The sequence below is a fragment of the Tilletiopsis washingtonensis genome, assembly GCF_003144115.1.
Source record: "Tilletiopsis washingtonensis strain MCA 4186 unplaced genomic scaffold FA09scaffold_7, whole genome shotgun sequence".
Classification (NCBI taxonomy): domain Eukaryota; kingdom Fungi; phylum Basidiomycota; class Exobasidiomycetes; order Entylomatales; genus Tilletiopsis; species Tilletiopsis washingtonensis.
This window is the reverse complement of record NW_020312004.1, coordinates 756,705-780,059: the sequence shown is the minus strand read 5'-3', so window position 1 is coordinate 780,059 and position 23,355 is coordinate 756,705. Positions and strand designations below refer to the sequence as shown.

The following is a 23,355-nucleotide window of genomic DNA, read 5'->3' as shown; positions in this document are numbered from 1 at the left end:
TTGAAAGTTGCCGCGGCCTTCGCGGCGCCGGCAGATCTGCCTTGATGGCCCATGCACACGCGGCTCGCAACCTTCTCTCCGCTCCACATCTCGACTGTACCTCTCGCGTCTCATCATGTCGCAAGTCTGCGATTTCAAGCTCCCGGGCGCCACTTCCGGCGACGCCCCCGCCGTCGAGTCGCACTCGCACTCGCACGCCGAGCCCACGGCCGGCCACTCGCACAGCCATGCGCAGGAGCACGGGCACACGCACGAGCAGATGGAGCACGCGGGCAAGTTTGCCGAGCGCGACCTGCCCAACTACGAGGGGCGCAACTGGAATGAGCGGGCATTCACTGTGGGCATCGGCGGGTGAGTCCGGGCTGCCGCTGCTGCAAAGGGTGTTCGATGCTGATGGAGCGGCTGCTGCGGCAGCCCAGTCGGATCGGGAAAGACGGCTCTGCTGCTCGCGCTGTGTCGCGCCCTGCGTGACCGCTTCAACCTGGGCGTCGTGACCAACGACATCTTCACTCGGTGCGTCAGACCCGCCAGTCTCTTGCCCTCATCTGCTGACTCGCACCTCAGTGAGGACCAAGAGTTCCTGCACCGCAACTCTGCCCTCTCGCCCGTCGATCGCATCCGCGCCATCGAGACGGGCGGCTGTCCGCACGCCGCGATCCGCGAGGACATCTCGGCCAACCTGGGCGCCCTGGAGGCGCTGCAGGCGCAGTACGAGACGCAGCTGCTCTTCGTCGAGAGCGGCGGCGACAATCTGGCGGCGGCATACAGCGCTGAACTGGCCGACTTTCACGTCTATGTCATTGACGTGGCCGGTGGTGACAAGGTGCCGCGCAAGGGCGGTCCAGGTGCGTAGCACTGCACTGTTTCACACAGCATGCAGCAGCTTCTGACCCTATCACATTGCCTAGGCATCTCCCAATCCGACCTGCTCGTCATCAACAAGACGGACATTGCGCAGTACGTCGGTGCCTCGCTGGAGGTGATGCGTCGCGATGCGGCCAAGATGCGCGACGGCGGACCCACGGTCTTCACATCGGTCAAGCACAACGACGGCGTCGACGCAGTCATCGACCTCATTCTCGCTGCACGCGCCGCTGCGCCGGGAGCTGACAAGGCGGGCAAGCCGCTGGAGGCTTGAAGAATCTCGTAAATGTCACCTTGTTGTGCTTGAACGAGTGCCTTGCTGTGTGAGAGCGAGTCGGGGTATAGGTGGTGATGAGCTGGCAGAGCTAGCCCTCGATCGACCATGTGTTCTTCTCGAGCTGCGAGCGAGCAATCTCAGAGCCCGATGCAGACGCTTTCGGTCAGCTCTCAAGGCCTCACCTCAGTCTCGAGCTCGATGCGCATCCACTCGACGCGGTCCGTCGAGACGAGCAGATGTGTCTCGTCGAGATCTTGGATGACAAAGCGCATACTGCACACAGAGCACAGGCACGTGTGAGCCAGACAAGCAGGCACTGCAACTGAGGAGAAGCTGTGCCACGCACCGCTCGTTGAGCTGCAGAATGAGCTGCTTCACTGCCGGGTCGCTGAGCACGCGCCGGCGGATCAGCCGAGCAGGCGATGGGGAGAAGGCGCGGCGGGCTTACCAGGTGAGCAGGCTGCCCTTGATCGCCTTCATCCTTGCCGGCGGAGAGAGAGCAGGCTAGCGGCGGCCGGGGCGTGCGGGGGTGGATGAGGCTCAAGGGCGCGCGAGATGAGGCAGGTCGAGCTGCTCGGCGAAGATTGCCGTGCGGGCTTGCGGGGCGTGCTTCAGCGGGCTGAAGAGGAGCGGCTTTGTCCGCGCGCAGGGTGCAGGCCGATGTTGAGCGGCGCTCGTCGCTGCGAGCGGGCCGTTGAGAAGGTGTTGGTTGGGTGGAGGCGCATGCAGCGATGGCGGAGGAGAGGCACGGCAGCGCAGCCAGCACCAGCCAGCCGCGCCAACGCCTTTCACCCGCCGCGTGCGTGCCGCGGAGGTGACGACGCTTCACGCCTCGGCCGGCGCTCGGCACGCCGCGCCCGAGGCGGCCTCGGCGGCGCGCCACAGCGGCAGCGCGCGCGGCCAAATTTGCCGTGGGCGCAGGTGCGTGGAGAGTGGAGACGCCGACGAGGGGCATTCCCGCCTCGCGCGAGGGATGAGCTGGTCGGGCGAGGCAGCCTCGCGGCGTGCGAGATGCGAGATGCGAGGCCACGAGCGCCTTGGCAGCTGTCAGGGCGGAGCGGGCGGCGGGGATGATGCTGCGTGGACTGCTGCTGCCGGCGCCGGTTGCGGCGCGGGTGGAGCAGCGAGCGGAGCCGTCAGCGTTCGCAGCTGGCGCGCTTGACGGCGCGCCTGACGGCGCGCTTGACGTCGTTGCGCGCCGAGGCGAGCAGCGAGCGTCGGCACAGCCCCGCTGCCGGCGTGCCCATGCCGAGCCTCGCCGACGTCCCGACGGTTCGGATTTCGCAGCCCAGCGCCAGATGCGCCGCCGAGAGCAACAGCGGCTGCGTCTGCCGGCCGCCTGCTTCACACACTCGACTGCTTGCACTGCGTCTGGCAGCGGCTGCCGGCTCGTGGCTCCTGCCTCCATCACCCCTCTACCCTCCCCACAGGTACCCTCACCACGCACCATGCCGGTGCATCCCGCCTCGTCGCGCACGCCGTCGCCCGAGCTGCGCGTCGCCACGGCCACGGCGCCGCCCACGGGCCCCACGACGGGCAACCACTCGCCCGTGCACGAGGCGCCGTCTGGTGCCCTCGGCGGCACGGCGCACAGCTCCGGCCCGGCGTCGCGGCGCGGCGGCCGTGTGCACTGGGACGGCCGGGCGTCTGCGGTGGACGCAGCGCAGGCCAGCGCCCCCGCTGCCTCCTCCTCCTCCACCGCCGCACCCAGCCTCGCCGCCGTGCACGCCGCACAGCGCCGCGTCCACGCCGTCGGCGGCGGCGCCACCATCACCGTGCGCGGCGCCGCCAACCCGCGCCGCCAGCCGCCCATCATCACCTCGCCCGGCGGCGTCTCGCGCGCGGCGCACCCGGGCCCGCTGCAGCTCTCCGCTCGCCTCGGCGCAGACAGCGCCGCGCCTCCGCCGGCGCCCGAGTCGGCGCCGGCGTACGAGCATGCCGGCTCGGCACCCGTCACGGGCCTCACGCTGACCGGCAGCAAGGGCTTGGATGAGCAGGGGCTCGACTCGCGCGCCTTCCTTGAGCTGCAGCGTGAACTGCAGCGCCACGAGGCCGACATCTCGCCAAACGACGCCGCTGAGGGCCAGGGCGTAGGACGTTCCTCGTCGCCTCACCACGCCGACGTGCAGCAGCAGCAGTACCAGCGCCGCCGGCATGCCGCGCGCCGCATCGACACGCCCGAGTGGGCGGCCAGCGCCAGTGTCAGCGGCACCAGCACGCCCGGCGGCGGCGACTGGACGTCCGACACGGGCAGCTACGACCCGGCAAACGACTCTGACCTGGGCCACATCGACTTCCAGCCGGGCGAGACCGACGGCATGCCGTCCAAGCCGCGCCGCCAGAAGACCAACGAGGCGCTCGAGGCGGCCGAACAGCCAAAGGGCTGGGCACGGCTGCGGGCGATGATGGGCCGCAAGGGCGACGGCGACGAGGAGGGCCTGCCCACCACGTCGCTGAGTCACGATCAGGGCGGGCCCACGAACACCAAGAGCGTGCCGGTAGCCACCTCGAGCGGCGTGCACTCGGGGCCGCGACCGCGGCCGACCAAGTTCGAGCGCGACGCGGCTCGGCTGGTGCGCGCCCACCGCCTCATGGCAGGACAAGGCAGCTCGCTGGACGGTGCCGGGCCAGCAGCTGCGCTCGGCCGCCTGCCGAGCATCAACCGCAAGCACCTCGACTCAGAAGCGAGCACGCCCGATGCGCTCGACACCGCTGCCAACCTCGATGCGCGGCCCGTACACACCGGCGGCGTGCTAGGCAACCTGCTGCGCCTGTACGAGCAGCAGCAGCGCGAGGCTGAGCGCGAGAAGCGCGCCATGGAGAGTGGCGCCACGAGTCCACTTGACTCGCCTGGCCCGCGAGAGATGCGGCTGCAGCAGCAGGCTATGCGCGATAGCCACGACGCCAACATGTCGGACCTTGTGGCCGCTGAGCTAGCGCGCGAGCGTGCCCACACTGCACCCAGTGTCTCGACGAACAGCCGGCGGGATCGTGCGCGACGCAGCCTCTTCAGCAGCGGCACCTCGAGTCCGCGCACCTCGACGTACACGGCGGCCATTGCCGACACGTCGGCCAAGGTGGCCGGCGTCACGAAGAAGGTGGCGCAGGTCGCGGCGCGCGAAGCCGGCTTTGACGAGCCGCTCGACGACCGGCCAAAGGCCAGTCGCTCGGCTGCCGGCACCATCGGTGGCCTGATCGCCGTGACGGGCAACCTGATCGGCGCCGTCAGTCCTGCACACGCACAGCTCGGCCCCAATCCCAAGCGGCCAGGCTACACGCTCGACCGCTATCTGCTGCCCGAGATGAACGAGAAGACGTTGCGCAAGACGGCCGAGCTCGTCGCCGATGCGGCGCCACGGCCTGCACGTCGCTCTATCCCGGGCACGCCGGGCAACCGGAGCGGCACCACGAGTCCTCTGCCCGACGACACGACGGCGGGCACGCCTGACGGCCACCCGCACTCGCCGATCAAGGGGCGCGGCGGACGTGCGGCTGGCCTGCTGACGCCCGGACGGAGCCAAACGGGCGCCACGTATGCCAGCTCAGAGCAGAAGAATCACTATCGTCTCAGCAGCAGCATCGGCAACGTGCTGCACCACCGTCCCGGCATGGGCCGCCACGCCTGGTCCAAGTCCGTTGTCAACACGCCCGACGGCCTCAACGCCGACGGCGGCGACTACTTCGGCAGCATCGACCCCGAGATGGACGAGAAGCTGCAGAAGATCGAGTGGCAGCGCAAGCTCAAGAAGCGCGCCAAGGACAAGCGCAAGAAGGAGGAGATCTTCGTGAGTGCCCTGTGCCGACTTGTCACCGTGCATCGCCTGACCCATCGCTCCGCAGATCACCATGCACGTCGCTGCCATCCTGCAGCGACAGGAGTTCCTGCTCAAGCTCGCGCGTGCCCTCATGATGTTCGGCGCCCCCACGCACCGCATCGAGACGCAGATCCAGCAGACGGCGCGCGTGCTCGAGATCAACTGCCGCTGCATCTACCTGCCCAACCTGATGCTGCTCGCCTTCGGCGACGACGCGACGCACACGAGCGAGACCAAGTTCATCAAGCAGGCCGGCGGGCTCGACCTGACGAAGCTCACCGACATGCACGCAATCTACTGGAACGTCATCCACGACAAGGTCGGCGTGGCCGAGGCGAGCCAGCAGCTCGACGAGCTGATGCGCCGCAAGCCCGTCATCGGCCTCTGGCCCATGTGCATCATCGGCGGCTTCTGCTCGGCCTTCATCTGCGTCGGCTCGATGGGCTTCAACGGCAGTCTGCTCGACGCGCTCGCGGCGTTCCCGCTCGGCGTCTTCCTCGTCTTCTGCCAGAGCGTCATCACCACCGAGCTCTTCTCCAACGTCTTCGAGATCGTGTTCGCCGCCATCAACTCCTTCGTCGCCTCGGCGCTCGCCTCGACCGAGTACTTCTGCTACGCCGCCGTCGTGTCCGGCTCCATCGTGCTCATCCTGCCCGGCTTCATCGTGCTCTCCGGCTCGCTCGAGCTGCAGAGCAAGAACCTCATCGCCGGCTCCGTGCGCCTCGTGTACGCCATCATCTACTCGCTCTTCCTCGGCTTTGGCCTCTCCATTGGCTCGTCGTTCTGGCTGCTCTTCAGCGGCTCGCCCACCAGCCAGCTCACGACGTACGGCTGCAGCTCTGACGTGGTGCACCCGCCGGGCATCTGGTGGCGGCAGACGGTGCCGCTCTACTACGCCCTCCTCACCGTGCCTGGCTTCTCCATCTCCCTCTCGCTGCGCAACCAGGTCAAGGTGAACCGCAAGGAGTTCCCCGTCATGGTGCTCATTGCCTGCGCCGGCTGGGCGTGCAACCACTTCTCTGCCACGGCGCAGGCGCTCAAGGGCAGACAGGACATCACCTCTGCGCTCGGCAGCCTCTGCGTCGGCATCCTCGCCAACATCTACGGGCGTATCTTTGACGGTCGCGCCTTCGTCGTCGCTGTGCCAGGTGAGTCGCGCGACGTGGCCGCGTCTGGCATCTGCTCACCTCCCCCACTAGGCATCCTGTACCAGCTGCCGTCCGGTCTCTCCAACGGCGGCCTGCTCAACTTTGCCAACGTCGGCGAAGGCTCGAGCGCCACGCGCAACTTCAATTCGGGCTTCCAGGTGGCGCAGAGCCTCGTCGAGGTCGCCATTGGTCTCGTGCGTGCTACTGAGCTGCCGGGCTCTGCACTGCCGCTCACACCCCCTTCCCCTAGACCGTCGGCCTCTTCGCCGCCACCATGCTTGCCTACATCTTCGGCGGCCGCAAGATCCGTGGCGGCGGCCTCTTCTCATTCTAGACGGAATGCTCCCTTCACGCACGCATAGACAAATGCTCACTCACGTTGCAACGACGGCGCGCGCGTGTGGCAGTTGGGAGGCTGGAGACGAGGTATAGATAGGCATCGCGGCAGGTAGCAGGTACAGCAGTGAGGTAGCAGCCAGGTGGCAGTAGATAGCGGGAACGAGCTCAGGCAGCCATCTCGGCCTCGAGCTCCTCCTGCGCGTCGCGGAACGACTGCTGCGACTGCAGCGAGGGCACGTTGCTGATGCGGCGATTGAGCGAGCGGTCAGACGCGCGCGATTGCGAGAAGGTCGCCTCGGAGTCGGACGGCGCGGCGGGCAGCGAGAGGTTGGCGAGGCTCTGGTCCGAGGTGCTGCTGCCCAGCGACGTGCGCGGCAGGTAGCGCGGCTTGACGGGCGAGAGGCCTGCGTCGCGCTCGTAGGCCGTCTCGTAGTCCTCCTCACGATCCTCGCCGAGCGTGCTGTCCGACGGCATCGAGCTCATTGCGCCGACCGCCTCGTCAGCCGGCTGCACTCGGACCGGCTGCGCTTCGGCAACGGGGCCGGCCTCGCCGTCGAGAAGCCAGGCGGCGAGCACGCCGGACTGCTTGTACGTTGTGGACGTCTCGTCAGAGAACACGTCGTGGTCCGCCGCCATCGCCAGCAGGGGCTGCGGGCGAGCCTCGCTGATCGGAGCTGGCGAGGTCTGAGCAGCAGCGGCGCCCGCGAGCGAGTCCTTGCCGGTCGCCGGCCGCGAGCCGATCGTATGCAGCGGCACAGACGCCGAGCTTGAGCCCTCGTCGGGAATATCGCCGACGAAGGCACCTGGCGTAGAGGCGCCCGGCCGCGCGCGGAAGCCGCCGCTGCTGGGGTGCACTGATGCCGCAGCGGAGACGGCCAGCGCTTGGGCCACCAGCAGGCGGCACTCCTCGACGCTGGTGCACTCGCGCATGCGCAAGTCGAGGTCGGACAGGGCGCGCGTCAATTCGCTTCGGCCACCAGAGGCGGACATGCGCGGCGCGCCAAAGGAACTGCGTGCAGAGTCGCCAGACAGGGCACCGCCAGTGATGCTGCCCATCGCTCCGTGGCTGGGCGTCGGCGTGTTGACGCCCGAGGCATCCTCGCTGATGTGCTGCGCGTTCCATGCGCTAGGCGCGTGATGCTGTCCGGAGCTCGAGTGTCCGTCCATACTGCCGGCCATAGCTGCCGCGGCGGCGGCGTTGCGCTCGACGGCGGCGGAGCTGCCGGGTCTCCGGATGGAAGCGCCGATCGCCGCTGCGCTGCTCGTCGAGTTCCGCGAGTAGCTCCATGGCACCTTGCGGCTCGGCGGCTCGGTGCGCGGGTTGTTCGGATCCGGCGCAGGTGATGGCGGCGTGGGCGTGCGCCGCAGTGGCTCTTCGTACAGGCCGACGAGGCCTGATGCCGGCGCCTCAGCGACGTCCTGCTGCGGCAGATCAGGGAGTGGCGGAAGCGGCGCCTCTTTGGCCTGCGGCGTGAGGTCCTTCTCGATGGGAATGACAGGCGCCAGTGCTTCGATCTCGGGATCTTCGAGCAGCGTGGCTTCGCCGTCAGACAGCAGCGCACTGGGCGGGGTCTGCGGCGCGCCATTTCGATTCGCACGCGCGAGAGCAGCAGCAGCAGCTGTTTGCTGTGAGCTGCTCGAGTGGCCCGTCGAGCTCGCGACATTGTCCTCGCTGCCGTTCGTATGTGTAAAGCCGAATGGGCCGCTGCGCGCACTAGCGCTGGAGCCAACCCGCCGCGGCTGCGGAGCTGCGAACGTGCCGCTGACGCTGCTGCGCTTGGCGAAGACGGATCGCAGTCTGCCGCCGAGCGCGCTCTTGCGGCCCTCTGTGCCACCCTGCTGGCTGATGTCGCTCTGTCGGCTCTCGCGCCCACTGCTGATGGAGTCGAACTGCGGGGGCGAGACGGGGCTGGGCGGCGTCGTCTGGAGCAGGCTGACGACTTCCTTGATACCCTTGATCGAGGACGTCTGTGACTCGTCGCGAGGTTGCAGACGCGAAGTGCTGCCGCTGGCCGGCCGGTCAAGCTCCTCGTCGTCGACATCCTCGCCAACGCTGCCGCTGCCGCGTGAGCCCGAGTCGAGAGACCGTGTCATGTCTGCGGGGCCCCGATACGCCGACGGCGGCTGGCTGGAAGCCTTGCCGCCGCTAGGATAGCGGAGGCCGCCGTTTGATGCGCCGCGGAGAGAGCTCGTCGAAGTAGAGCCACTGCGAGTGGCACGCGCGACGCCACCACTGGCAGGCGGGGAAGGCACAGCGTACGGACCCTTCTCCTCGATGACGCTCGGCGTCGAGCTCTGCTGGCTGATGCGCGAGACCATCGTTGGCGCCGGCGAGATCGCACCTCGCGAGCCGCTCGACGACGGCACACCCAGCTCGCCTCCATCGCGTAGAGGCATTGTCAGAGTGCCTGGTCTCCGACGCGTGCTGCGCTTGCCGTCCTCCTCTTCCTTGGCGACCTCGATGGTCCGCAGTCGGTTCGGCGTCAGGCTGACCTTCATCGTCTGTCCGCTCATCATGAGAGCCTCGAAGTCATCGTCGGCCGGCTCCTCGTCACCTGCTTGGCGCGCATCGTTGGGCGAGAGCTGCTTGATGATGGGCTGCTGCGACGACAGGTCCTGGCTGCCCCGGAAGCTGCCGCGCCGACGACCGGTGAGGATGCCCCAGCCCTTGTCCATGCTCGGCCGCCGAGTCAGCGTGCCAAACTCGCCGGCACGAGACGTCTCGCCGGTCGACGCGCTGGCGCCTGCAAGGGAGCTGGCTGTCGCTGATGCCGAGGTCGTGTGCGTCATGCTCGTGCTGCCAGGGCTCTGCGCACCTGCGTCGCGCTCGCCGTGGCCCTGCGCGCTCGCGCTGTAGCTGCGCTCTGCGGCCTGCTGCTGCAGCAGTCCGCGCACAGCAGGACCTGCTGCTCCGCCGCCCATGTTCAGGCTCTGCCGCGCGAACTTCTTGCGGCCCGCCGCCTCGTCGAGCTCGCTGTCGTCCGGTACCATCCAGGGCCGCGCCGAGCCGCGCTTGCCGTCGGACAGCTCCCGCTCGCGCGTCTCGACCTCTGTGCGCGTCGCCATGCGGTCCCACCACGACGAGCAGCTCTCGTCCTCCTCCAGCGCCTTGCGCAGGTCGGTCAGACTGGCCTCGTCGGAGTTGTCGCGCTCGATGACGCGCCCAACGTTGCCGAGAATGTGCTCAGCCACGAACTCGAGCAGCGCAGTCACGTAGATGGACACTGGCGGCGTGATCGAGGCGATCGGGCGACCGTCGGCGGACATGATGGTCGTGTCCGAGGGCGTGTGCGGCGAGGGGTCCTCGAGCGAGCCGAGCGTGCTGTAGTACTGGCAGCGAATGCGCAGCTGGGAGGGGCGCGTGGTCAGCACGAAACGCACCCGGCTGCCGCTGCATCGCACTCACCGCCTCGTACGCGCTCTTCACCGGGAAGCCCTCAGTGCCGTCGAGCCGGCTCGTCGCGCTGAGCCCCAGCGGCACGCGGTTGCCCTCCTTCCGCATGCCGTCCACGTACGAGCGCATCTCCAGCTCCGCCTCCAGCACCGCGTTCTTGGCGAGCAGAGCGCCCGAGCCCGTCGAGCCCAGGACGCGCAGCACGCCATCTGTCTTGATGCGGTCGGTCGCCAGCGAGCGCGCCGACGTCAGAATCAGCAGCAGCAGCTCATCGAGCAGCCGGTTGAGGTAGTGCAGCGTGACGGCCTGGATGCGCGTCGGCCGCGAGTAGGAGATGAGCGAATTGGCGCTCCGTGCGGAGATGTACGACGGCGAGTCCGCCGCCAGCACGCCAGGCGGGAGGACAGGCAGCGTCACTGAGCGCGGCGAGCGCAGCGCATATGCGGAGCCCGGCATGGACCAGCGCGAGCGATCGGCGCCATCGTCAGTCAGTGTCGGCGATTCGACGAGCACGAAGCCATTTTCCGTCGGCGAGCGGCCAGCGTGACCCGCCGTTGTCGGGCGCGATGTGGTGGAGTTGTAGCGCAGGCGAGACACAGGCGCGCCGCCGTGCACCACGTTGAAGGGCGCAGAGATGGACGTGGGCGAGACGGACGGCGTATTCCCGCGACGAGGCGAGGGAAAGGGCATCATGCGTCACCAGGACGGAGGGATGGGAGAGGAAGAGGGGAGCGAAGCGAAGCGTCAGCGGCTTGCTATCATCGTGTTTGGGTGAGAAGGCTCGCGGCTGCGAGAACAAGCTCATTGAGCTCCTCCTGCGAGCAGGCCAGGAACCGGACCGCTCCTCTGCTGGCGCGAGAGTGCGCGCGCACGGAGCAGCCGCTTCTACTCGCGGCGTGCTGTGAAGTGTCTGCCGCCGGCACAACGTGGCACTCTGGCCTCATTGCAGAAGCCATCAGGACCTGTCCATGCGCGCAACCTTGCGAGGGGTAGCCTCCTGAGCTCGTCGGCGCGGCTTGCGCGCCGTACTGCGTGCAGCCCGAGCGGCTGCTGCCTCGAGGGACGCATATCACGCGCACGCAGGTCGTGGACGAGGCAGTGGTACCGAAACAGCGCTCATGCGGAGCGCTGTCAGGCACCGAAGGGTCGCGCACGCCCCTGCTGCGGAACAAGACCGCGCCAACCAGCCAAAGACGGGTGCAAGCCCGAGGCACGCATGCACCCCTCTCGCTTGCCTTTCCGCGCCCAAGCTGCCTGCTCGACTCCCATCGGCTCGCACATCGACTCGCAGCTGTGCCATCTACGCAACCCTCCAGACACATCGCTCACCCATGCAGCGCGTCGCCATCATCTGCGCCGCTCGAGACGCACCCTCGTCATCGGCCGGATCGTACGCTCCCGACACGCCGCCGAAGCTCGCCGCTCGCCTCTGCCGCCTTTGCGCCGCGGGCGTCGCAGCCAACAGAGCCGCTGCAGCCTGCGGCGCATCGGACGACACAGCCATCGCCGAGGCAGCGCGCACAGTCGAGCCACTAGGCTTGCGCCGCAGGAAGCTGGTGCGCGGCCAGACGGCACGATGGCGCGGCGGCTCAGGCAGGCGTGGCAGATCCCGCGCTGCCAGTGGCACAGACACGCCAGCAGAGGCCTGCTCGACGACGGAGGACATGCTCGATGGTGCCGCTGCGTCGCCGCTGCTGCCGAACGCCGAGTCGAGATCGGCGCTAAAGCGCTGGAGCTCGGGAGAGATGGAGCGCGCAGCAGAGGAGGAGGCCATGAGAGGCAGAGAGCGAGATGGCTAGGAGTGATGGACGCAAGTACCACCATAGCCGGCGCACCCTGACGCTGAGAAGTGGCGCAGCTCTCACCGCTCCCGCGATGGTCAGAGCGCCACTCATCACGGCGGATGGACGACCCAGCAGCGAGCTCCCGCACGGGTCACGGACAGCACGATCACGGACAAGGATCAAGGCAACGATGGGAAGCCGAGCGCAAGCGCACTCACGCATGATGACGGCTGCTCGCTAAGCGCCGGGATCGGCCCACGAGCAGGATGCGACAGCCAGCTTGCTGCTGGCTGGTGCGCACAACGCGCGCCACGCAGGTGCGCTCGGGCCGCGTGAGAGGCGGCGAGCAGCGGGCAGGCAGCGCTCGAGGCGAGTGACTGCACTAGACTGTGCCCGAGGGTGCGTCGCTGAGCTGCAGTGCGTAGACAGGTGCGCAGTCGAGGCGCGGAGCTTGAGGACGCTCGGCAGTGCCCTGCGTCAGGGGTGCGGAGCGGCGGCACGGGTGTGGGGAGAGAGGGAGGTGCAGGTGAGAAGAGGACAGGCCCGAGCGTGCAGATGCAGGATGGGATGGGAGTGCGATGCTGCTGCGAGGGAGCATGCACACGCACAAGGAGCGAGAGCGAGATCGGGTGACAAAGGAAGGAGCGGATGAGCTGGAGAAGCGCAGGACAACAACGCAGCTGCAGGCGGCCGGGACAGCAGGCAGCAGCTCGGCGACGCGCCGCGGCGGCGCGTGCTCCGCTCCGCCCATGCGCTCGGCGATGTGCCGCGCCGATGGAGCCGCTCCGAGCTCCCTCTGCGCCTGTCACCACCCCTGATCTGCACCGGGCTGATCCTCGCCCTGCGCCTGTCGCGGCGCCTGAAAGTGGACGCTGCCGAGCAGCAGCGCACCACGAGAGGCTGCCCCTTCCTCGCCGACGCCGTGCCGGCGCTCGCTCTGCCTGTCCGGCGCACGCTGCTGGCGGGGGGAGCGCGGCACAGCGGCGGTGCGCCACGCGCCTGCGCCTGCGCCAGACGCTAGCGTGCTGCGCCGGCCCTCTGCTCCGGTGCCCTCGCGCCTGCTCTCCGGCGCTACCGCGGGAGCACGGGGGCTGATCGGCATCCCCAGCCTCAGCACCAGCGCCGCAGCTCTCAGCACCGCACACGCAGCGCAGCAGCAGAGAGGAGCGAGGCATCCTCCTCGCCAGCGTCCAGAAGGCAGCCAGACGGCGTCGTTCTGCGCGCTGGGGCTGTGGCCGGCGTGCCGAGCGCTGATCCCGCGTCTGTGTTGTTCTCCTGCGCAGCGCAGCTTGCGCCAATCCGCCAAGCACAAAGCACGGCCTGCCGCGGGAAGCAGCAGAGTTGAGGCGGAGCTGCCGGCCAATGCAATCGAAGCATCGCATGCTCCTCGGGCCGCAGTGATCTCGAAGAAAACACGCTGCGGCGACGAGCCCGGAGGAGGCCAGGCGGTGAGATGCGCCATGGGGTGGACAAGGGCGCGACGCGCATGCCGTGGCGCGGCGCGGCGGAGTCTGCGGCGTCGGCACGTCGAGCTCGGAGCCGCGCCGCGACGTCTGCCTCCGGCACGGCTTCTTCGCGGCACAGCGCAGTCGCGGCAGAAGGAGAAGGATCCGCTTCGGAGCGCAGACATGTGCTGGCCGAGATGGAGCGGCGCTGCGCCCGCGACAGGGCGCTAGAACCTCGGGACGCCGCAGCGGCCGGCGCGGCGCTGTGCCTGCAGCGCCGAGCGCGCCGCCGTCTTCGGCGACGCTGCGTCTGGAATGCCCGCGATGGGGCCTGCCATGTGATGAATCATTTCGCAGCTTTGACGTGCAGCAGCGCAGACAGAGATCGCGATGCTGCCAGTCTGATCACGTGGATGAAGGAGAGCAAGGGTCGCAGCGAGGACGGCCCGAAGGGAGAGGAGGGCGGGACAAGCAAGCGTGCGAGCAGCAGCGCGGGAGCAGCCGCATGCCTCTCGCGCGAGAAAGGCTGCAGCGCGCCGCGGCCCTGCACAAGCCAGCGCCGCCTCCAACAGCTCTGCCCTCTTCTCCACTCCACCCTGTCTTGCCCTGATGGATCCCTCGTTCGCACGCCCGCAGGCGTCCAGCGCACCTCTGCCGCCGCTGCCTCCGCCAGGCCAAGCGCCGTTGGGGCCCATGCCCGGCGGGCGTGCACCTCTGCCGCGCGGAGGCGCACAGCCGCAACAGTCGCAGCCGCAGTCGGCTGCGGCGCGGGCGGTACGCAGCGCACTCAAGGCGGGCGCGACACAGCAGGAGGCAGAACGCGTGGGGAAGCTGTTCTGTGTTGTCTGTGCGAGTAACAATGTGCGTAGCTTGCGACGGCGTGTCGGCGCAGGCGGGCGGAAAAGGTGCGGGCGCTGCCGTGCGGAGAGTGCGTAGTCGGTCAGGCCCGCTTGCGTCGTGTGACGAGCTCGGCAGAGGCGCAGAAGCGACTCGTGCTAAGCGAACTGCAGCATTGGACCTTTCTGTGCGCTTCGGAGGATGAAAAGGGCGCAGAGAGCCTGCCGAGGCGCGGCCTCGCGCTGCGCAGCTCGAAGCTGCCGAGTCCGCTCAGCCAATGCGCCGCTGCCAGCTGGCGGCGCAGGACCGGAGCACACCTGGACTTTCCTGAGAGGAAGGAGAGCGCACGCAGGGAAGGACCGTTGCTGACGATTCGCCCCGCAGAATCGCTCGATGGAAGCGCACAACGTTCTCGCGTGAGTGTGCGGTCGGTGCGAGCGCCTTCGAGCCGTGCTGAAGCTCGCTTGTCAGACATGCTGGGCTGCGAGTCACATCTGCGGGCACGGGCTCGGCTGTGCGGTTACCAGGTCCGAGCATCGATAAGCCCAACATCTACACGTTCGGCACGCCGTACGACACGATGTATCGCGATCTGGAAAGCAAGGATGCGCGGCTGTGAGTCCGGCTGCGTCTCGACGAGCTGCTGCGTGTGCTCACGGCCCGCTCAGATACGCTGCGAATGGCCTCCTGCCGATGCTGGACCGGAACCGCCGCGTCAAGCTGGCGCCGGAGAAGTGGCACGAGACGCGGGCTGAGCCGGACATCGTCATCACCTGCGAGGAGCGCTGCTTCGACTCTGTCTGCGAAGGTGCGTCTCGTCTCGACGAAGCGAAGCGCCGCCTGTGCTCATACGCTCCCTCTGCTGCGGCGCAGATCTGCTCGCACGCAACGGCGAGATGAACCGCAGCGTGCACGTCATCAACGTTGAGATCAAGGATAACCACGAGGAGGCGCTCATCGCCGGCCGGGCGATCCTCGAGCTGGCGCGAGCAGTGAGTGCGCCTCTGACGGCTGGATAACATCGCTTCGCTCACACGCATTCCGTGCACAGATCGAGCAGGCCGACAATCTCGACGACGACATTGGCGGCATCCTCGAGATGCATCAGCGCAAGCATCCGCATGCTCTGCTGCACACTGTCAGCTTCTACTAGCCATGCCACGCACGCAAGCTCTGCAAACGCCTGCACTCCCGCCAACTCGTCCTCGCCCTAATCGCTCCGAGCATCATGTACTTGTATTCGGCACGTCCGCACAGGGCTGCCTCACTCATCAATCGACCATGTCACGACAGCTGCAGTCATGCATATGGGGTCCGTGCGTCGCTGTGCCTGCTGTCATTGGCGAACCGCAGCCTGCACAGGCGGAGCGCTGTACTAGAGGCAGCTCTCACTCAAGCGAGATGCTGCGGACAACGGCACGCCGTGCCTGCTCGGCGCCGGCTATGCGTTGCCGAGACGGCCGTCGAGCGCCAGAGCAGGATCGGCACCGGACTCGAGAGCCGGCAGCGGCGCCGGCCTGTAGCGCGGCGCGTCAGGGGGCATGCGAGGCCGTGAGATCTTCCTTCCGCACTCAGGGCAGCAAGCAAGCCCCTTCGGGCAGCAGAGCGGGCCGCCACGCCCGCCGGAGCCAAAAGCAAGCGCCTCCGCAGCACTCCGTGCGTGCCTGCGAGATCTGCTGCTGAAGGCGTGCTGGCCGAGGCCCGAGCGCGCAGGGGCCTGCTCACGCTACGCCAGGGGCGCAGCCTGCGCCAAAGGGGCTCATCACTCTCCTCGCGAACTGGGCATGCTTCTGTCAATCGATCGACAGGAGCGGTGTATTTGTGGCAGGCCCTAAAAGGGCGATCTCGCCCGCCTGAAGGAGCATCGCGTCGAAGGCGCTTCTTGGCGAGCTACCTCTCTCTCACCACTCCGTCCCTCCTTTCCTCTTTCCAGCTCTCGGTCCTTCTCTGCGCCATGAAGTCGATATCCCTTCTTGCCGTCGCCTCGACGCTGTTTGCCTCCGCGCTGGCAGATCTGAACAAAGCGCCGCTGTCCTCACGCCAGCTGCTCCAGTCCGGCGCGCTTCAGTCGCCCGCGCCCGCGCTCGCTGGCAAGGGTGCCCCTCATGGCACAGCCAGCAGCGAGGCCGTGTCCAAGCTCTGCGACGATCTGCAGCAGAAGCTCGGCGGCAAGGTGGTGCGGCTCCAGACGACGCTCGTCGACACGGCGTACTTCCAGTCCGTCGACCATGCGTACAATGCAGAGCAGCGCGCGTACAGTAAGTCACTTTTGCCGCACACGCTGGAGCGAGCAGCAAGCTGAGAAGCGCTCGCAGAGCCGACGTGCAGTGTCCTCGCGACGCAAGCCTCGCACGTCGTCGACACCTATGCGGCCGTCAAGGCAGCCGGCGCCGGCTATGGCGTGCGAGGCGGCGGTCACAACCCCAACTACGGCTGGAACTCGTCGCCCGATGTCTTCATCGACTTTGGCCAGTGGTGTGATGTCACGCTGAGCGACGATGGCAACACGGCGGATATCGCGCCCGGATGTCGTTGGGGCGAGGTGTACAGCACTTTGGAGGCGCAGGGCAAGACGGTCGTCGGCGGACGCGTGTCGAACGGTGAGCTCGACACGGAGACGCGGCGATGATGCGAAGTGCTGACCCTATCCAAGTCGGCATGGGCGCTGTTCTCGGTGGCGGGTGAGTGTGCCGCCGCAGCTGTGGAGTCCCCTCTTACTGACACGCTGCGCAGTCTCTCGCACCTCACGCCAGAGCATGGTCTCATCGCCGACAACGTTATGTCATACACCATCGTGCTGCCGTCCGGCGAGCTCGTGACAGCCGGGTCCGGGGGCGACTACGCCGACCTATGGTGGGCGCTCAAGGGCAGCACGAACCAGATGGGCATCGTCGTCAACTACAAGCTGCTCACCAAGGACGTCGGCGAGTGGTGGGGCGGCCTGCTGACGTTCCTGCCCACGCAAGTCGACGCGTTTGTCGATGCTGTCGCCGGTGAGCGTTGTGTGATGCCGGGACGGGCTTCGCTGATCTCGTGCCTTTGCAGAGTATAACGCGAAGTACGACTCGTTCAACGACACGAAGGCGGCCATCGTGCCCACGATTACCTGGGTCGACCTGCCCACTCCTGCGCTGCTGCTGGTCGGGCTCGCCTATCACGGCCCATCGCGCCCCAAGGGCATCTTTGACATGTTCTTCGACCTCAAGCCAGTGGCCGACACGACGAGAAAGTCGAGCTACGCCGGTGCGTAGAAGCATAGGGTGCATCCGATGCACAGCTGACAGCCGGGGCAGACATCAACGGGGTCTACGACTTTGGCTGTGAGTCCTCACCCCTCAGCTGATCTTTCACGCACTCACCCCTTCGCTCAGCGCTCTACGGCTCGTCGACGCACTTCCGCACCTCATCCTCGTATCTCTCGAAGACGCAGGCGCGTGAGATCTACGCCGCGTTTCAGGACTTTGCGACCAAGAATGTCGGCCTCTGGTGGAGCCTGAGCCTCTCCTACGAGAGCTTCACGGCCAGCGGCCTGGCGAAGGCTGCTGCCGCAGGTGGCAACCCGCAGGGCTGGGCCGCCGGACGTGGCTTCACGGCGCAGACGTACCTGGTGCAGTGGGTGCCGTCGCTGCCCACGCACAAGAAGCAGAGGCTGCTCGCCGCGGCCAAGGCGGCGACGACGGCGGGCTCGGACGACATGTGAGCCTGCTTCAGCAAGATTTGTGCTGCGCAGCATTGTGCTGACACCTGATGCAGTCCGCTGTTCATCAACTACGCCGCGGCGGACCAGCAGCCGCTGCTGAGCTACGGCAACCTGGACAGGCTGCGCGGCATCAAGGCCAAGTACGACGCAGACTCGTATGTGACAAAGCACACGGGCGGCCCGCGCTTCGAGGGCGGCGACTTCTGAGCGCCAATGCAGTGTGAGCAGCCCGCAGCGGCGGTCGAGTAATGTATTCGTGGTCCATGGAGGGCGAGTGAGGGTGTGAGCGTCGTGAGGCATGCCGAAAGCGCGCCATGCCAAGCCGGCACACCGCCTCGCCAGATCCCGCGGGCTCCAAGCTCCCGCAGCACCCTGACGCCGCTGAGGTCAGCGCTTGCTTGCGCTCAAATCGGCTGATGCTACGCCTGCGAGATGCAGCGCGTGCCAAGCCTCGGGCATGCGCCCGTCCGCGGAGCGCTTGCGGCCGTTCGCCTCGTTGCCTCCGTGCCGTGTCCGCTCCACCCTGCGATGCTCTCCTCGCCTCTGCCCTCGCCATGAGCTCGTCAGTGCCACCACCACCTCGTTGACCTCGCACACCCTCCGCCACGCCGCCGCCATGGCGCGCGTCCCGCTCCAGCAGTTCTTAGCCCTCACACGCAAGGAGTGGATCGTGCTGTGGCGGCATTGGCCCATCAATCTGCTGCGATGCCTCATCGTGCCCGTCGGCTATGCCGTGGTGAGTGCTGGAGGGCCGCTGCAGCCAGTGGCTGTCCCCTGATCGCCTCCCTGCAGTTCCTCGGCTACGCCAAGGAGCTGCTCGGCACGAGCAACGACCTCGGCCTCGGCCAGCCGACGCCCATCCGCCCGCTGAGCGAGGCGCTCGGCAGCTCGCCGCTCTACTACCTCATCAACGAGACGACACCCTCGGCCGCCTCCTTTGACGGGCGCGCCGTTGTCGATGCGCTGCGGTCCACGCTGAGCACGGAGCAGCAGGGCCAGCTGATCGAGTACACCTCCGACGCCGAGCTGGGCTTTGCCTGCCCGCAGAGCTTCGCGGGGCGGTCGGACTGCTTCGCTGCCTTCTCGGTCGATGCCATCACGCTGCAGGACTCGCGTCCGGCGGTCAACTACACGCTGCGCTTCAATGGCGCCGGCCTGACGGTGGTGCGTGCGCCCGACAATGACGGCGACTATGAGCGCACAGGACTGCCGCTGCAGAATGCCTTGGATCGCGCCATCATGCAGGTCTCGCTGGGTCTCAGCGACGCTCAGCTCGCCGACATTCCTGTGCCGCTCGAGCAGCCCTTTTCGCGGCAGACGAATGCGGAGGAGGATGAGGACAAGCGGCTGCAGTTCCTCAGCGGCATGCGTGAGTCGGCAGGATGGGCTGTGCGCGCACGCGCTGACCCAGCCGCACAGCATCCTTTCTTGTGCTGGCGTTTGGCATTCTCTTCCTCGGCGTGCCGTATCACCTGCCGGCGAGCGTCTCGAGCGAGCGCAGTGGCGGCATGACGGACCTGCTGACGAGCGCCGGCTGCTCGCAAGCCGCGCGGCTGGCCTCGTGGATGGCCGCCGAGGGCGTGGCCTATCTCCCGGCCTACCTCATCGGCGCCGGCGTGCATGCCACGACGCTCTTCACGCGCACAAGCGCCGCCGCCGTGCTGGCTTTCTACGTGCTGCCGGCCCTAGCGCTCGCCGCCTGGTCGCTCTTTCTCTCGACCTTCTTCCGCTCGAGCGCCCTCTCCGGCATCGTCGTCACAGGCATTGCGATCCTGGGCCTCATCGTCGGACTGCTGACAAACGACTCGGGCGACGGCGCCGCCGTGCCCATCGCGTTCGTCCTGCCGTCCAGCTCCATCACATACTCCTTCACAATTGCGTCGCGCTTCGAGACTGCCGGCCGGGCGACGAACCTTGTGCAGCGCGCGCCCAGCGACGGCAGCGGCAGCGAGACGATTGGCGGCACGCTGATCGCGCAGTATGCGATCAACCTCGTCGCCATCATCGTCTTTCCCCTGCTCGCCGCGGCCGTGGAGCGCCGCCTCTTCTACCGCAGCGCCTCGCGTGCCGACAAGCGCGCCGCAGCTGCCCGCGCCGAGGAAGGCGAGAAGGAGCGCCCTGCGCTGGAGATCACGAATCTCGTCAAGCGCTACGGGCGCAAGAAGAAGGGCGTCCTTGCGGTCGACGACTTGTCCTTCGAGGTGCCGCAGGGCGGCCTCACGGCGCTGCTGGGCAGCAACGGCAGCGGCAAGTCGACGACAATGGCCTGCGTGACTGGCCTCGAGGCATTCTCGAGCGGCTCGATTCTCGTCGACGGCTGGCCGCGCGACATGATGCCGCCGGGCACGGTTGGCTTCGCCCCACAACGCAATGTCAACTGGAGCGAGCTCAACGCGCTGCAGCACGTGCAGGTCTTCCATGCCATCAAGCATCGATCCGGGAAGCGATCCTCGCGCGCGAAGCACGAGGCGCTGCTGGAGCACGTCGAGCTGGCACACAAGATGAAGACGCGCCCGGGCGCCATGAGCGGAGGCATGCGGCGCAAGCTGCAGCTGGCCATGGCGCTCGTCGGCGACAGCTCCCTGCTGCTCGTCGATGAGGCCACCACTGGCCTGGATCCACTCGCGCGCCGGAGCATCTGGAAGATCCTGCTGGCTCAGCGCGGCACCCGCACGATTCTCTTTACGACGCATGCCATCGACGACGAGGTCGACGTGCTCAGTGACGACGTGATCATCCTCGGCGCGCCCGGCAAGCAGCTGGCGCGCGGCTCGCCCGTGCGGCTCAAGCAGACGCTCGGCGCCGAGGACGGCACGCTGGTGCATGTTGTGCTGCGCGACGCTGCGCAAGCTGCTGCGGTTGAGTCGGCGGTCGCCGCTGCCGTGGGCGAGGACGTGGCCACGCGCCGGATCGCGGCACCTAGCGTCGAGGAGGTCAGCCTCCGGCTCAGCACCCAAGATACGGCTGCTGTCCAGCGCGCCCTGGATGCCGTCGAGAAGGACAAGGAGCAACTCGGCGTGCTGCACTACGATGTGCACGGGCCGTCGCTCGAGAATGTCTTTCTCCGCCTACGTGCCGCGCACGAGCAGGCTGCCGGGCGCGAAGTCGAGGTGCTCGATGAGAAGATCGACGCGCAGGACTCGCTCAACCTCCACGAGGGCAAGCAGCGCGGCTGGTTCAAGCTCACCATTGCGCAGTGGCTCAAGCGTGCCGTCATCTTCCGCCGCTCGTGGTTCGCGCCGCTTGGCGCCATTGCCGTCGCGATCCTCGGTTCTCTCATTCCGACTTACATCTTTCTTGATGACCGGAATCCGTCATGCGGCGGACCGCGTGCGCAGCGCAACGTGCGCCGCTCGCTGTTCCTGGAACCGTCCGCGGGCAGCATCCTGGGGCTCACGACACCACCGCAAGACATCTTGCTCGCGCCGCCCGGCCCGCTGGACACGATCCTCGGCGCCTCGTACCCGCTGCAGGCCTCGTCGCTGACGCAGATCTCGGCGGCCGAGTACAACCAGACGTTCTCGTCGTTTGACACGGCACGCGACATTGGCTTTGGCGGCGCGCTGCTCGTCGAAGGACAGACGCCGCAGTTTGCCTACCAGGCACAGCCCGACTTTCTCGCTCTCCAGGCGCCGGCCTCAGCGCTGGCGAACCTCGTGGCCAATGCGCAGGCATTCCAGGCCAGCGAGAATGCGCCGATCATCTTTCCCTTTTCGCTGCGCATCTCGTCGAGCTTTGCGGGCACGGGCCTGGGCGATGCTCTGTGAGTAACGTGTGACGCGCGGCAGGGCTATGCTGACGCCCGCACAGCAAGTGGGCCGTCGTGTATGGCCTGGCGCAGGCCGTCTGGCCGGCGTTTGCGACGCTGTACCCCACGAGCGAGCGCGCCTCGGGCGCCAAGGCGATGACCAAGACAAACGGCATGCGCGCGCTGCCGTTCTGGTCCGGGCACCTGCTCTGGGAGCTACCGATCGTCCTCATCGCCACGGTGCCTGTTGCTGCGGCATTCGGCAGCCTGGAGTCGACCTCTGGCGCGTCGCCGTTTGCAGGCGTCGGGCTGCTGTGGGTCTGCCTCGCGCTGTACGGCATCGCCGGCACGCTGCAGGCTTTCGTCTTTTCGCTCCTCGCGCCCAACGCCCTCGCCGCCTTTGCGCTGTGCGCAGCGTGGTCCGTCATTGCGTTCCTGATCTACTTTGCCGCATCGCTCTTGACGCTGACGTACTACGTCGGCGGCAACGTGCTGGCCGCGCTCGACGTCGTCTTTTACATCACGGCGCTCCTCTCGCCCGCGGTGGCCGCGTCGCAGGCCGGACAGGTCAGTATCAACCTTTATTCGCGCCTGTGCAACGGCCGCGGCGGCGACTCGGACCTGCCGATGCGTGCTATCACGCATCTCGGCGCCCCGGTCCTGTACCTGGTGCTGTGGTCGCTCGTGCTGCTTGCCGTGCTCGTGTGGCGCGACGGCGCCTCGGCCGACGTGGCGCCGTTGGTGCCGTTCCGGCGCAAGCTCGGCCGGCCCTGGCGCAAGGCACGCAAGACGTCGGTCGACGACGAGTCGCGCCTGCACAAGACGGGCGAGGGCGTCACGGACGAGGCGGCGCGCGTGGAGAGTGCGGCCAGCGACGGCGACGCCCTGCGCGTGTCGCACCTCACGAAGCGCTTTGGCAAGACGCTTGCCGTGGATGACGTGTCTTTCGGCATCGAGAAGGGCACCATCTTCGCCCTCGCCGGTTCCACGGGCGGCGGCAAGAGCTCGCTGCTGCGGTGCATCCGCGGCGAGGACCTGTGCGACACGGGCCGCGTCACCATCGGCGGCGTGGACCTCGACGAGCAGAGCAACGCCGCGCGCGCAAAGCTCGGCTCCGTGCCGCAGCACGACGGTCTGGACCTCTCGATGACCGTCGAGGAGCACCTGCGCTTCTACGCGCGGCTGAAGGGTGTCGCGCGGGCGGACCGCGCTGCGGACGTCGAGACGCTGCTCGACCTCTGCCAGCTGCGGCAGTACCGCGCGCGCAAGGCCGGTGCGCTGTCTGGCGGCAACAAGCGCAAGCTCTCGCTGGCCCTCTCGATCATGGGCAGCCCGGCGTGCGTCATCCTCGACGAGCTCAGCAGCGGCGTCGACCCCGGCACGATGCGCGCACTGTGGAGCGTGCTGCGGCGCGTCGTGCACGACGGGCAGCGCTGCGTGCTGCTCTGCACGCACAGCATGCAGGAGCTCGCCATCAGCCAGCGGCTCGCCATCCAGGCCAGTGCGCTGCTGCTCATCGGCGACACGCGCGCGCTGCGCGGCGCCTACCCGGGCCTGTACGAGCTGCAGATGGACATTGAGCGCGGCGCCTCGCAGGAGCAGGTCGATGCGTTTGTCACGTCGTGCGTGCCCGAGGCGCGGCGCTCCGACCTCGGCCTGCGCTACGAGATCGACCTCGGCGCCGCGGCCGCTGAGCAGGCGTCGCTCGCCGAGCTGCACCGCCGGCTCGCCGTCTCGCCCGAGCAGCGCGCCGCCGCCGGCGTCAAGGGCTGGCAGCTCGGGCCGATTACGCTCGAGGGGCTCTTCATCCGCGTTGTGAAGCGCAATGCGCAGAAGGGCGACGGCGAGGGCGACAGTCCGGCAGTCCAGAATGACTCTCCGGCGGCTAGCACGCCTGCCTCCGACACGGCCCGCAGCGCCTCGCCGGCGTGATGATGCAATGATAGACTATAGACTGCACCCGATGTTGTGTGAAGCGGACGACGAGGCCGAGAAGCAGGCATC

At 67.8% G+C, this 23,355-nt stretch overlaps 7 protein-coding genes across 7 annotated transcripts; 5 read left to right on the top strand and 2 right to left on the bottom strand.

Moving 5' to 3' along the window:
• Positions 1–115: 115 nt before the first annotated feature.
• FA09DRAFT_342955 (urease accessory protein UreG) lies at positions 116–1,168 on the top strand (the record flags this gene model as incomplete). Its single annotated transcript, XM_025744567.1, has 4 exons — positions 116–351; positions 415–513; positions 565–845; positions 909–1,168. The coding sequence occupies 4 exons, from the start codon at positions 116–118 to the stop codon at positions 1,136–1,138; spliced, it is 846 nt and encodes a 281-aa protein (XP_025599499.1). The 3' UTR covers positions 1,139–1,168.
• A 61-nt stretch (positions 1,169–1,229) lies between these two features.
• On the bottom strand, positions 1,230–1,621 carry FA09DRAFT_295836 (nucleotide excision repair, TFIIH, subunit; the record flags this gene model as incomplete). Its single annotated transcript, XM_025740139.1, has 4 exons — positions 1,230–1,262; positions 1,324–1,414; positions 1,488–1,529; positions 1,590–1,621. The coding sequence occupies 4 exons, from the start codon at positions 1,619–1,621 to the stop codon at positions 1,230–1,232; spliced, it is 198 nt and encodes a 65-aa protein (XP_025599498.1).
• An 875-nt stretch (positions 1,622–2,496) lies between these two features.
• Positions 2,497–6,476, top strand: FA09DRAFT_329146 (DUF1212-domain-containing protein). The gene is made up of 4 exons (XM_025742052.1): positions 2,497–4,926; positions 4,982–6,104; positions 6,156–6,298; positions 6,355–6,476. The coding sequence occupies exons 1-4, from the start codon at positions 2,590–2,592 to the stop codon at positions 6,436–6,438; spliced, it is 3,687 nt and encodes a 1,228-aa protein (XP_025599497.1). The 5' UTR covers positions 2,497–2,589; the 3' UTR covers positions 6,439–6,476.
• A 43-nt stretch (positions 6,477–6,519) lies between these two features.
• FA09DRAFT_329144 (hypothetical protein) lies at positions 6,520–12,267 on the bottom strand. Its single transcript, XM_025742051.1, has 3 exons — positions 11,840–12,267; positions 9,850–10,253; positions 6,520–9,791 (listed from the first exon to the last, which is right to left on the bottom strand). The coding sequence occupies exons 1-3, from the start codon at positions 11,841–11,843 to the stop codon at positions 6,609–6,611; spliced, it is 3,591 nt and encodes a 1,196-aa protein (XP_025599496.1). The 5' UTR covers positions 11,844–12,267; the 3' UTR covers positions 6,520–6,608.
• A 1,492-nt stretch (positions 12,268–13,759) lies between these two features.
• On the top strand, positions 13,760–15,056 carry FA09DRAFT_295846 (Ssu72-like protein; the record flags this gene model as incomplete). Its single annotated transcript, XM_025740140.1, has 6 exons — positions 13,760–13,927; positions 14,288–14,319; positions 14,375–14,518; positions 14,572–14,711; positions 14,777–14,895; positions 14,955–15,056. 6 exons carry the CDS (start codon positions 13,760–13,762, stop codon positions 15,054–15,056), a joined length of 705 nt encoding a protein of 234 aa, XP_025599495.1.
• Positions 15,057–15,857: 801 nt separating this feature from the next.
• On the top strand, positions 15,858–17,886 carry FA09DRAFT_359808 (FAD-binding domain-containing protein; the record flags this gene model as incomplete). The annotated part of the gene is made up of 8 exons (XM_025745166.1): positions 15,858–16,161; positions 16,219–16,503; positions 16,557–16,584; positions 16,637–16,896; positions 16,949–17,146; positions 17,197–17,223; positions 17,275–17,599; positions 17,657–17,886. The coding sequence occupies 8 exons, from the start codon at positions 15,858–15,860 to the stop codon at positions 17,808–17,810; spliced, it is 1,581 nt and encodes a 526-aa protein (XP_025599494.1). The 3' UTR covers positions 17,811–17,886.
• A 225-nt stretch (positions 17,887–18,111) lies between these two features.
• On the top strand, positions 18,112–23,313 carry FA09DRAFT_329141 (hypothetical protein). Its single transcript, XM_025742050.1, has 4 exons — positions 18,112–18,339; positions 18,396–18,972; positions 19,023–21,366; positions 21,414–23,313. Exons 1-4 carry the CDS (start codon positions 18,220–18,222, stop codon positions 23,281–23,283), a joined length of 4,911 nt encoding a protein of 1,636 aa, XP_025599493.1. The 5' UTR covers positions 18,112–18,219; the 3' UTR covers positions 23,284–23,313.
• The last annotated feature ends 42 nt before the right edge of the window (positions 23,314–23,355 follow it).